Source organism: Pistacia vera, unplaced genomic scaffold (assembly GCF_008641045.1).
Source record: "Pistacia vera cultivar Batoury unplaced genomic scaffold, PisVer_v2 Contig620, whole genome shotgun sequence".
Classification (NCBI taxonomy): Eukaryota; Viridiplantae; Streptophyta; class Magnoliopsida; order Sapindales; family Anacardiaceae; genus Pistacia; species Pistacia vera.
Window position 1 is genome coordinate 71,430 of NW_022196469.1, and position 13,304 is coordinate 84,733.

A 13,304-nucleotide genomic window follows, 5' to 3' on the forward strand; every position below is an offset into this window, starting at 1 on the left:
TTTTACCTCCAATAACCTGTGTAGGCATGCGATTAATGAGATAGGTGGCAATAAGGACACATTCGCCCCAAAAGGTGGTCAAAATTTGGGCTTGGTGTTTGAGGGCTCGAGCTACTTCTAAGAGGTGACGGTGTTTTCATTCAACAATCCCATTTCGTTCAGGAGTATAAGTACAAGAACTCTAGTGGAAAATTCCATGGGAAAGGAACAAGGAGAAACACTGTTTGTTGAAGAAATCTAAAGCATTGTCAGTTTGAACTCGTGTGTTGAATTGTGTTTGGACCATGGATAGGAAGCGTAGGATGTGGGTAAATGCTTGGGTTTTTGTCTATATGAGGAAGATCCAAGTCTTGTAGAAAAAATCATCCACTATTGTTAGGAAAAAAAAGGGATCCATCATGATTGGGAACAAAATATTGGCCCCAGATATCAAGATGGATGAGGGCAGAGGGTGTTTTAGTGGAGGATGTATTAATCCAAAAATGTATTGTAGGTTGTTTGGCAATAGGACATATTTGACAATTTAATTGAGGAATAGATGCACTGTGACCCAACCTTTGATGAAAAATAAGGGAATTATTATTAATATTAGCATTACAATAGTTGTCTTTATTTCTAGGAAAAATAGAAAATTGCTCCCAGTAGTATAGGCCATGATGGGCCTTACCCAAGCCCATCTGTTTGCCAGTCGAAGAGTCTTGAAAGATACAGAGGTTAGGAAGGAATTGTAATGTGCTGTTATTATCAGTGCAGAATTTTGACACAGATATAAGGTCAAAGTTTAAAGTAGGGACAAAAGGACAATTATGAGCATTATGCCTTTAGTGAGTTGGACTGTCCCTGTATGGGTTGTTGGAGCAATGTTGGCATTGGGCTTCCTAATAGATAATTGTGAGGGGATTGTGTGGGGTTGGAAATATTTAGGGTAAAAAAATATGTGATCACTAGCCCCTGAATCAATAATCCATAAATCACAAAAAATGAATTACTAAAACAAAAAGATGTACCTGCATAACTGGGGGAAGCGTTTTTGTTGAAAGTTGATTCAACATCTGGATGAGCTAATTGATTGGTTTAGGTTTGAACAAGAGTGGTTGATCTTTAGATCCCGAGGATGTGGTGACATTCACACAATTTGATGTTAGATTACCATTTTTAGAATGACCATGTAATTTCTAGCATGTGTCTCGATTGTGATTTATCCTTTTATAGTAATCACAATACCTCTTCTTACTCGATCGAGATGATCCTGAGCCATCAGATCCATTAGATCCATTTTGAAAATTCCCAAAATATGAGCCATTGGATGAATTTCCAAAATGTTGATTGCCAAAGTGTTAACTAGCTTGCCCATTGACTCCGTTAACCTGATTGACTGATTGCTGGCCGTTGGATTGCTTGGAGTGATCCTAGCCATTCACTCATTTGTATACAAAATCTTCTTTCTCTTTCTCATTTATGAACCCTAGCTACAGTAGCTCTCCCTTTTTACTCTCACTTTTCTCGGCGACAAAAGCGATGGAATCACCCAACCGTGGTGATTCCATGGATGCCAGATGTTGGCTTTCATCTTGTATAACCAACTGGTACAGACGATAGAGTGATAGCGGTGAAGTCTTCGCCAGCATTTGTGTGCGAAAGGGAAGGCAAAAAATTCTCATTCAATTTGAGAAGAAAGTGGATCAAACGCTCCTATTCTTTGAGCTGTTGGAATTGTTGCAGACTTTTCAGTGGTCCTCACAATGGCTCGATGATGGTGACGGTGTCGAGCTCATTCGAGATGGCTAAGAGCCGATTGTAGTAGACCATGATAGTTTGGTTGTGCTGTTTGATTTCAGGAAGACTTTGTTAGAGTGTGAACACTTTGGCTAGATCAAACTGTCCATACATTTTCCTGATGAATCGTCGCAGCTCCTCAGTGATTTCTATTGGTGGCAAGCTAGTGGCAATCTCTTGGGTCAGGGAGTTGCTGATCTATGAATGGACCAACATGTTGCATTTGGTCCAATGTTTGTGGAGATGAGGCTTAGCTGGCGGTGTTATGGTGTCATTGATATAGTCGTCTTTATCCTTAGTGATAAGTGCTCGCTGGAAGTCGTGAGCCTAAGTCACGTGGTTCTCGGTGCTAGTGAGAACTTGTTTAACCAGAACGGGTTTTGGTCCATAAGAGGGTGAGAAGTAGAGGGGGTTGCCAAGCTCTGGTTGGCATTGATGGGGTTGCACGATCTAGAATTGGAAGGGAAACGGGTTTGGGCTAGTTTGACCCGAAAACCTGAATAGATATGTGTTTCGGTTGGGCCCGATTTGACTATTTGGGTCAGTTTGACTATTTGGTTTGGTTTGCATGTTTGGGCCTGTTTGGCTATTTTGGTGGATTTGTATGTTTGGGCCTGTTTGACTAGTATGTATGTTCAAGCCGATTTGGCTATTGGGGTTGATTTATGTGTGTGGGTTTGTTGGCTGTTTGTTGAATCTGAGCTCATGTTTGGTGTGTTAGGCCTAATTGGGGTTGATAGGTTTTGCTGGTTTTGATTTTTAATCCATTTGGTTTTTGTTTCTGATGAACTAATCCTAGAGTTTGTTTTGTAGGGAAACCAATAACAGAGGATAGGAGTTGAATTAGTGAGATTGAGTGGCAAGGAGAGGATTTGGCTAGGAGGCCTACTTTGATACCATGTAAGAATTTGGAATGGCAGTGGCAAGAGAGGTAGTTGGACTACCAAAGTATGACAAGAAGAGGGCTGGAGAGGCAAGGAGAAGCAAGTTAGTTGCTAAGTATGCCGAGAGAATAACAGCAAAATAATAGAGAGAAGAATACTTTCATGTACAATATGGTTCAATTTCATGTACAATATGGTTCAATTTATACAAGTGTAAATGCAACATATAAGGCAATAAATAAAGTGAAATGAATACAAATCAAGACGTGGAAGGCAACTATATGAATCTAGCTAATCATCCCATAATCGAACCATATCAAATCTCCCAAATCTTCTTAATATGGAAATGTCAACAAGTTGTTATACGATTGCTTATTGGCGAAATTATCTTCAGAATATTGTTTTTAGACTGCGACTGATATTTTTGTTGTTGTAGACAGTATATTCTGATGCCCGACCCAACCACAATGTCAATAGCAGCATCTTCGGAAGAGTTCAGTTTCTTGTAGCCGTGCTCACTACCTTTCTTATGTTAGAATATTTGAATTGGTGTTTGCCTTATTGTCGTGGGAATGTTTCGTAAAAGTTAAGATATAACAAATAGGGTTAAATGCTACAAATTAATTAAACCCAACTTGGTACATGAAATTTGAAAGTAAAACAGATAATATGCATTCAGTTGGATCTGAGTTGTTTATAAGACACGTAGGTAAGAAACATCAGTCAATTATATGCCAAGTATTTATGAAGCTGTTATATTGCTATTTACAGGGCAAAATATTGTTTGTTTTTAATCCAGCTGGGGTAAGTAATTAATTGTGAATTTATAATTTCCAAAGTATAATTAGTAGCATTCTTCTATTAGAGGCATAAACTTAATTAACATAGGCGCAAAGCAAACAAGATTCATTAGAATATATCTAAAAATTAACCCAGTTCGGTGAATGGGTGCAGAGATATTTATTTCCTGAACCTTGTTATCGGTTAGAAGAAAACTTATGTCAGGAGGCTAAAAAATGAGATGATTGGAACTATAATATTTTGTAGCTTCCAATTCATCCTGTCAAAGAAGGCTCATTCTTCTTACTCATTAAAATTTTTACGATGAGACCTTTCCCGGCAGCTACACTAGTACTATTTCTTTACTCCATGATAATTTCCCAACTCCATTTCACAACTTCAAAACCTCTTGGATTCAGCCTGAAGCTCATCCCTAGGGACTCTCCGGAGTCTCCATTATACCCTGGAAACCTCACTCAATTCGAAAGAATTGAGAGATTGGTTCAATTCTCCAAAGCTAAAGCCAAACTAGTGACACTGTTATCCACTCTAAATGCAACAAAATATGATCCAAACTTTATCATCCCTCTAGCTATTGATTCTTATTACTATATTGGGAAGATTACAATTGGAACACCACCAAAAGATGTGCTTCTAATGATAGACACTGGCGGTGGTCTAATTTGGACTCAGTGTGCGCCTTGCATAAATTGTTTCCCACAACTATATCCCATTTACGATTCCCAAGCTTCTTCTTCTTTCAAAACTCTTCCCTGTGATCACCCTTTATGTCAAGGTGAACGCAGCATTTTTCAATGTGTTAATGGAGTATGTATCTACAGTGTTCACTATGGTGGAGCAGGACCTACAAACGGTGTCGCGGCCCTGGAATCGTTCTTCTTTCCGGATGACAAAGCTGGTCATCAAATCGTAACCATAGGTGATTTGATGTTCGGCTGCTCGTACGATAACCGAAATTTCGAGCATTTCAATGGTGTCATTTCCGGGATCTTGGGATTAAACTTATCTCCAGATTCACTATTCGGTCAATTGTCCCCCATTGTTGACAGCGTTTTCTCTTATTGCATTGTTCCCTTTTCTCAAGGACTGACCAGTCCTGCTATCTTGGGGTTTGGGGATAACATTCCTCTACCTTCAGGAAATGTTGTAACAACTCCCTATTATACTGTGCCTGGTACTTATTATTATTACTTGCATTTGAGAGATATAAGTATTGGATTTCAACGCTTGGGATTTCCACCAGAAACCTTTGAGTTTATTAACGGTGGTTTCTTCATAGACTCGGGAGCGCCACTCACTAACCTTGCCACAAATACTGGAAATGGAATCAATGTTTATCAAGTGGTGATGAATGCATTGCAGAATCACTATGACTCTTTTCATTTAGAGAGAATGACAGGGGTCACGCCTTATGGCCTTCAACTTTGTTATAGGAACCGAGCAGGTTTCAGACAGTTTCCATCACTGAGCTTCAATTTACCTGGAGGAGACTACATCGTCGATGCAAAATATGTGAACATTGCTTTCGATGCAGAAGGATATTTCTGTGTAGCAATCATTCCAGGAGAGGGGCAGTCTATTCTAGGAATAATGCATCAGCAAAACGTGCGTATCATTTACAGTGCCGCCCTTGGTGCTATCCAATTTTACGAAGCCGATTGTTCCAATGATCGAATATAAGTTCTTGATTCATCAGTTCCTTTTTTAATGGAATGTTTCAAAATTCTGAATAAAAAACTGGTTAGAAACAATTAATCAACTCTCAACTTCCAGTTGGCTCTTGGGCAGAGAATGATGGAAGCAAGTTAAGACAATATTCACGATATTGCTTTACAAAATTTGAGTAATTGCTTCAATTCTATGTTTTTATTATATTTGCATCTAATTTTTGTATTTCTTATTATGGGGTTTATACCTTGGGACTTACTAGACATTCGATAACATCAATGAATCAGGTAAATTACAAATATAATAGGTAACCACTGTAGTTACTTTAACACAAAATCTCTGTAAAACCACGGCTCAAGTCTTGCATTTCTATCTAATGTTTGTATTTTAAGCTCAACCTGTTATATATTTATATGTACAGTACTTATATTGTAATTTCACACAAATAATTAAAATATGAAATTTAAATGTCTTTTAGACTTTTACTTATTAATTTATATCTACCACTCATTAAACAAAATTAATTTGAAAATTTTAAGATAAATTTCATGTTAATTAATTGGATTTCTATAGGTTGTGGGTCACCCAGCCCATAAATTTTAATGCGTACTTTTAGTTCAAATTTTGTATTTTGTGCTCAACCGACTATGTATCCATTGATTTGTTAATTAATTTAATTATAAATAAAGGAGATATGAAATGTGAAAAATTATATAACCAGATATTATTTCGTAAGGTGAAAATATTAATTTAATTATAAATAACGACATATGTTTACTCTACATAATTTTGTTCTAGATAAATTCAGAGTCAACAATTAAACCTACAATTTTAATGTTACATATTGTTGTGTGTGATTTTTCCATCAAGCTCGTAGAAGTCAGAGTTCCATGAGGTTATAACCTGACCTAGAACCAGTCCAACTCAAATGATTGTCTGACCCAACATAAGCTCGTCGAGATATAACTAGACCCAGCACAAGCTAGTTGTGACAAATCTCGACAGTTGTTCAAGCAAATCACAAATAAACTCAGATCCTGGATATTTCGGAAGAGATTAGATCTACAACAACTATGGTGCAATCTTAGCGCTCAATCACGAGAATATTGGAGTTGCATTCCAATCTTGATTATAATTCCTTTAATTCCGTTCTTTCCTTTGTACAAATCTTGTATATAAACCCCTTCCAATGATGGAAAAGGGGTTAGCAAATTGTTTTAGGAATTCTATTATTTTTTTGTAAGCTCTCACAGCAAATAAGAAAAATAGTGGACGTAGGCTCAAGATCATAACTTGCCGAACCACTTTAAAAACCATTTTGTCATTTACTTTACTGCTTTTATTTCATACTTTGCTGGTTATCTTTAATCATGCACACATCTGTTCTGATTCCGCCAAAGTCAATCAGATCACTCTAGTTGGTGCGAATCTCGTATCAACATTTTGGCGCTAGAAGGAGGGCCTCTGCCAAATTTCAAAATTTCTGGCAATCTATTTTAGTGACCCAATCACCTAAAAATTCTAATGGCCCATACCAGATCAAAGACCAACACTGGAAACCACGACAACACGGAAACCACCAATTAGGAGGTGCATTAGACCGTTCCTTTCGGTCGACCACCAGTGCCACCAATGCAACAAATCGCGAATCAATAGGGGGTAGGGATGTCGAGTCCCGAGAATGGACAATTGGTGGAGATGATCAGAACAATGGTTGCACAGGTAGTGCAACAGAATGTGGCTAAGTTAAAAAATTAGCAACTAGCTCCCTAGGACCTTGACCAACCATGCTTCACGAATGTTACCCCGACACGTCGGAACTCAGCTGACAACCAATCTGGTTCGTCGGCACCAAGGAGTGACCGACACCCTTGACACCACATGATACATTTCACTCATGAACGTGAGTCCGGCAGGCAAACTAACCTTAGAAGGTGACCAGGCAAACAGCCCATGGGGAGAATTAAGGCAATGGTCACCCAAGGGATACTCGACCTGCTCGACGATATCCCCAACGTCAATGTGCTGGTTTTTAACCCATGCCAAAGGCGGGCTCAAACCTCGCAAGCTCGCAAGATGAGTCACGCATGCCAATCTAGCAATGACCGATGTTCTAGTTTTAACCAACATCGTGAGCAGTGCATTGATGAGTATGATAACACCTACCAACCTATCCATCATGACTCAACCTCACATATCAATGTGTATAACGGAGGAGGGTCACAAGCAACAAATCTCCAAGCTTACCTACACAAGGTAAGGCTGAATAGAGCCCGTAGCCAGAGTACTCCCCATAATAAAGATTTAGATCGGGTGCAAAAAAATGCTTGACGATCTAAGAGCCCACCAAAACAATATGACGAAAGAAATAGTGAGTTCTCCATTCACAGAGGAAGTTCGTTAGGCCTCGCTCCCCTAAGGATGCAGGGCATTAGAAAGTAAGTTTGACGGGAAAGGATCCTAGAGACAACCTTAACTCTTTTAACGACTTGATGGAGCTACATCAAGTATGTGACTTGGCAAAGTGTCGTTGTTTTGTAGTCACATTAGTAGGGGATGCCAAAAGGTGGTACAAGAGGCTCAAGGCGAACTCAATTCAGTCTTGGCAACAATTCTCCTTGTTGTACCTATAGCAATTCCAAGCGAGGAGACAGCTCGCAATGTCGCTCAACTATCAAAGCAATATTCGTGATGAAAGTGACAAAACACTAACCTCACATTTAACGAGGTTCTAGAATGAATAGACAAAGGTCACAAATGCACCTAAATAGTCGATTTAGACTTTGCTGATAATAGGAATAAGGTCGGAAAGAGCTCCAAAGCGAGAACCATGTGAGCCTGGCCAAGTTTTATCACATGGTCGCCAAACATCAGTGGGTGGAAAGCTCACTAGTAACCTTTGCAAGAAGCTCACCAAGAAGAGCCCTCGATAGGCGACAAGAGTGCCCAACAGATAAACAGAAGGGCCAAGATCGCAATGATAGAAATCAAAATAGGTTCCAAAAGAGATAGAGAATAGAGAATCATGGGGACAGGCAACGTTTCCCACGGTATGTAGAATACACTCCCTTAATTCAAGATGTAGCTCACATTTATGAGGTATCTTGGGAGGCTAAGAAACTGCCCGTGCTAGAAAGGATAAGGAGGGCACCAAGGAGAAGAGATCGCCAAAAATACTGCTAGTACCACCGGGACATTGGGCACAACACCAATGAGTGTGTGTCGAGCTCTAAAGGAAGTTATAGAGGCTTTGATCAGAAAAGGCCACTTAAAAGAATTTGTTAAGGAGGCATGAGCTTGCAAAAATCTAGGCAAGTAGAATAATTAGGTCTAACAAGCTCCAACAAATAATGAGGTACTGGTAGGCATGATCTACGAGGGACTTGACATTACAGGGAGCTCCATGCATTCTCGCGAGCAATACGCACGAGAAGCCAGGACATACTTAGTTCCCCGGGTAATGAGCTGCGAGCAACAGTTGCCAAAGTGGCCTAAACAAGAAAGTGAGGTGATAGGATTCACCAAGGAAGAGTGTGAAGAATCTCCTCGCCACAACCATGATGTGATTGTAATTGCAGCAAGAATCAGCAATGCCCAAGTACTCACGGTAATGGTTAAAAATGGCAGTACAGTGAACATCATTTTCTTGGGAGCTTTTCGAGAAATGAGGTTCACAAAACGAGACTTGAAGGTGTGTCTATCGCCACTCTATGGATTCACTGGGGATAGATTAGTCTCAAAGGGAACAATCGACTTGCCCATGACTCTTGGGTAGAGCCTAAGATCAGGACGATAATGGTGGAGTTCTTAGTGGTCGTCTGCCCAACCACTTATAATGTCATTGTAGGGCGACCGATCCTAGACGACCTAAGCGCAATCACTTTGATGCACTGCCAAGCAATGAGATTCCTAACTCTAGGCAGGGTTGCAACAATTAAGAGTTACAAGAAAGATTCTCGGGAATGTTACAATCGGGCCATTCACGCTGCAAAAAAATGGCCCTTCCCAAGTACCATGGTCATTGTTGAGTCTGAGTCCGAGTCCAAGCCTAAGCCCAGACCTTTGGAAGATACTATAGATCATCACCTCCATAAAAAAGAGTACGCAACAGGGCCAATAGAAGAGCTGCAAGAGGTACTTATCAGCGAGGAAGACCCAATTCGCGTGCTGAAAATTGGCTGCAGTTTGAGCGATGAGTTGACAAACAATCTTGTAGGGTTCCTGAAGAAAAACCTGGACGTGTTCGATTAGGTTCATGTGGACATGGTGGGGATCAGCCTTGAGATAATGTGCTATAGATTAAATGTAGACTCAAGGGCTTGACCAATTAGACAGAAGAGAAGATCTATAGATGTTAAGCCATCTAGAGTGCTTAAGGATGAAGTTGATAAGCTTCTAAACATCAACTTTATCAGGGAAGTGAAGTACCCAAACTGGCTCACCAACCTAGTCTTGGTGAAGAAGTTGAATGATAAGTGGCAGACTTGCGTCGACTTCATTGATCTGAACAATGCTTGTCCTAAAGATAACTTTTCGCTACCTCAGATCGATCAACTAGTAGATGCGATGGCCGAGAACACACTACTAAGCTTTATGGATGCATACTCGAGATACAACCAATTTCTGATGTATAGCCTGATGAAGAACACACCTCCTTTATTACTAACCAGTGTATGTATTGTTACAAGGTAATGCCATTTGACCTGAAGAACGCTGAAGTGACCTATCAGCGTTTGGTGAACAAATGTTCGCCGAGCAAATTGGCAAAACAATGGAGGTATACATTGACGACACGCTCATCAAATCAAGGTCACCCAGAGCCATATTGAGCACCTAGGGGAAATGTTCAACACCCTCAGAAAATACCGAATGAGACTCAATCCTTTGAAGTGTGCTTTTGAAGTAAGCTAGGGGAAGTTTCTAGGTTTCCTTGTGAATCAACAAGGTGTCAAAGCCAACCCAGACAAGATTCAAGCTCTCTTGAGCATGAAGAGCCTGGCTAGCATAAAGCAAGTTAAGAGTTTGATAGGGTGACTGGCCACACTAAGCAAATTTATCTCTCGAGCTATAGACAGGTGCCTACCTTTTTTCGAAACCTTGAAAGGAAACAAGGGTTTCAAGTGGACAAAGGAGTCCGAGAAAGCATTCTAAGAGCTAAAGAAACACTTAGGACAACCTTTTTTGCTGTTAAAGCCCATCCAGGGTGAGCCCTTACTTTTGTAGTTATCGGTATCTAAGTCCGCAATCAGCGTGACTTTGGTACGTGAGAAGGGGGGATACAGTGGCCAGTATACTATGCAAGCAAGAGATTACTTGATGTTGAAACAAGGTATCCCAAGATAGAGAAGCTCGCCTATACACTTGTGATAGCCGCTCAAAAATTGCAGCTTTATTTCCAGGTGCACTCCATATGTCCTGACAAACTTTTCACTGAGAAAGATAATGCAGAAGCCCAAGGCATCAGGTAGATTAATTCAGTGGACTATGAAGATGAGCTAACACGACATCAAGTACATCCCAAGTATAGTAATTAAGGGACAAGCTTTGGCTGACTTCATTTCTTAATTCTTTTATCAACCTGAGGAAGAAGTAGGCTCGCCTGAAGTGAGCACCTCGGAGGAAAACCTGCCAGTGAAGCCGAAGCTTGACATTCTATGGTAATGGATCCTGTACATAGATGGGTCTTCGAATGAAAAGAGGGCGGGAGCCAAGCTCCTGCTCGAATGTCCTATAAGCAAGGAAGCAATTAATTCCATTCCTATTAGATTTCTTCCAAGTCCCTGCATCTTCGTGTCTCCGGAATCAATTTTAGTAACAGGACAGAGGTACAGCTGGATGGATGCAATAACCGCGTACCTAAGAGATGGGACAGTGCACGAAGGAAGAAATGAAGCTAAGACCCTTCGAGCAAAATTAGCTCGATACTCGCTTACCAATGACAATTGTATAAGCATGGATATAACTCGCCTCTTTTGCGGTAACTACAACAATATACACATATAGCTATGAAAATTAGCTACAGAAAGTAAAACTGTAGCAAATACATATTTACAGCTATAAAAGTCAATATTTATAGCTAATTGAAATAATTTTAGTGATAAGATTTTTTCCCTCAAAGATAATATTCATCTCTTGCTTTAACTTATTAAAATCATGGCAATAACTATTCATTTAGCTACAATGTATTAGCTATGGTCAAACATTGTAGCTAATTAGTATATTTAGCTATAAACATTTTATTTACATGGCATATAGTATCATTATTAGCTACGAGTTTAACTATATAGATATTATTTGTGTATTAGCTATAAAATATTAAAATTTGTAGCTAATTAATGTATTTAGCTATAAACATTTTATGTACATGGCATATAGTATCATTATTAGCTACAAGTTTAACTATATAGTTATTATTTGTGCATTAGCTATAAAATACTGAAATTTGTAGCTAATTAAGGAATCTAGCTATACAAATTTTATTTTCATGGTAGTAACAATATTATAGTATAATTATTAGCTACAACTTTAAATATATAGCTAGTATGTGTGCATTATCTATAAATTATATGAACTTTTAGCAAATAAAGAATGTGAAAATTAATTTGCTGCAATCCTTATAGTATGCAACTATAGATATTCTAATTCATTCCGTGAGTAATTATATTTTTATTACTTATGAATTAAATAGTTATAGTCATAGTGTTAATCACACCTAATGTCGATAGTAAATTGGAACCTTCAACCAATAGCTAACTTAAAAGAAATTTGTAGCAAACTAAGAGTGTGGACTTTTTTAAAATAAAATTTTATTTTAAAGGATCTCCGAGGTTTTTGTTTTTTGTTTTTATGATGATTTAAAACTAACATTTCATGAAATATAGATGATTTTAGGTATGAGATTGAGATATTATAAAAATTGGTAATGTTACATATTTGTATATATGGACTTGTATGTATGTTTTAGATGATGATAATGATGATGATAGCGTTAATAATACTATTAATCTTTGAGAATGACAACATTTGTTTATTGTTAATTATATATAAAAAATGTAAGAAAATAAAAAAAATTTAAATTAAATCATATGAAATACGGTTAAAATTATAGGAGATATGATACAAATTAAATCATATAAAATACAACAAAATTACCTTTTTAAAAACTTTTTCATTGTTTAAGTTGGAGATTTATTTGCAAGTTTATTTTATGAACAAGAAACAGAGAATTCATTATGAAGCTTAGCAATGGTAGGATTCAAGTGGCTCTCATCTCCTTGTAGTTTAATAAATTGTTCTCAAGGTATCAATTGCAATTGATTCAAACCATTTGTGATTTAATTCACAATATCTTTTCGTATTGTTTATAATAAGAATATAAGTTTGCTTATAAAAATTGAACTTAATTGGTGAATCACATGAGACTATGGTTAGCTTGGGTAACAACCCCACTATGTAAAGATTATTTATCTTATTCCTCATTTACAATTCAAATTATTTATCTTAAATATGTATAATTTAATTTTCTTCGTCATAATTTATGTAATTTATCTTTTAAATGTGAATAATTTAATAAATAATTTATATACATCACTAATTATAAGATTAATTAATAAAATAATTTGTTTAACCTTAGTTATGGTGGACCTTATTATTATTTAATTAGCTTAAGCCCATGGACCTTATTATTATTTAATTAGGTCAAGTCCATTGTTGCTAGGGGTGAGCATGAAATCAGGGTAGAATCGGAACCGATAGGTACACAAGGAATCGGTTTTGGTTTCCAACCTGGAACCAACCTGCATAGGGTAAGTTTTGGTTCCCATTTTGTGGAATTGGTTGGTTCCAGTTCCAGTTCTAGTTCCAATTCCGGTTCTTACAGTTTAAGGACCAAGAACCGGAATCGAAACCTAAGTATGGGTACCTGCTAGGAACCGGGGTAAAAAAGTATTCTTAAAATATGGGGGATTTTCTGTAATTTTTATTTTTACAAATCAAAAGTCAAAATACATAAAACGAAAATCTGAATCTGGGGTTTGTAATTTCACGAATTGGGGAAGAAGGGAAAAAAAAAGTGAAGGTTGCCGCTCGTCGAAATGAAATCTCTGGTGCCAATCTCTGAGTCTCCCAAATGCCAAAGGTCGCCGATTCGCTTCCTACATATCAGTCTTCAACTTT

The 13,304-nt window shown here is 38.1% G+C and overlaps 1 protein-coding gene across 1 annotated transcript; it reads left to right on the forward strand.

The window, feature by feature from the left end:
* The first annotated feature begins 3,764 nt into the window (after positions 1-3,764).
* Positions 3,765-5,141, forward strand: LOC116110946 (aspartic proteinase CDR1-like). Its single transcript, XM_031397164.1, has one exon. It carries the CDS (start codon positions 3,765-3,767, stop codon positions 5,139-5,141), a length of 1,377 nt encoding a protein of 458 aa, XP_031253024.1.
* Positions 5,142-13,304: the final 8,163 nt, after the last annotated feature.

Coding starts and splice junctions, on each gene's coding strand:
- LOC116110946 (XM_031397164.1), top strand. CDS start 3,765: ATGAGACCTTTCCCGGCAGCTACACTAGTACTATTTCTTTACTCCATG.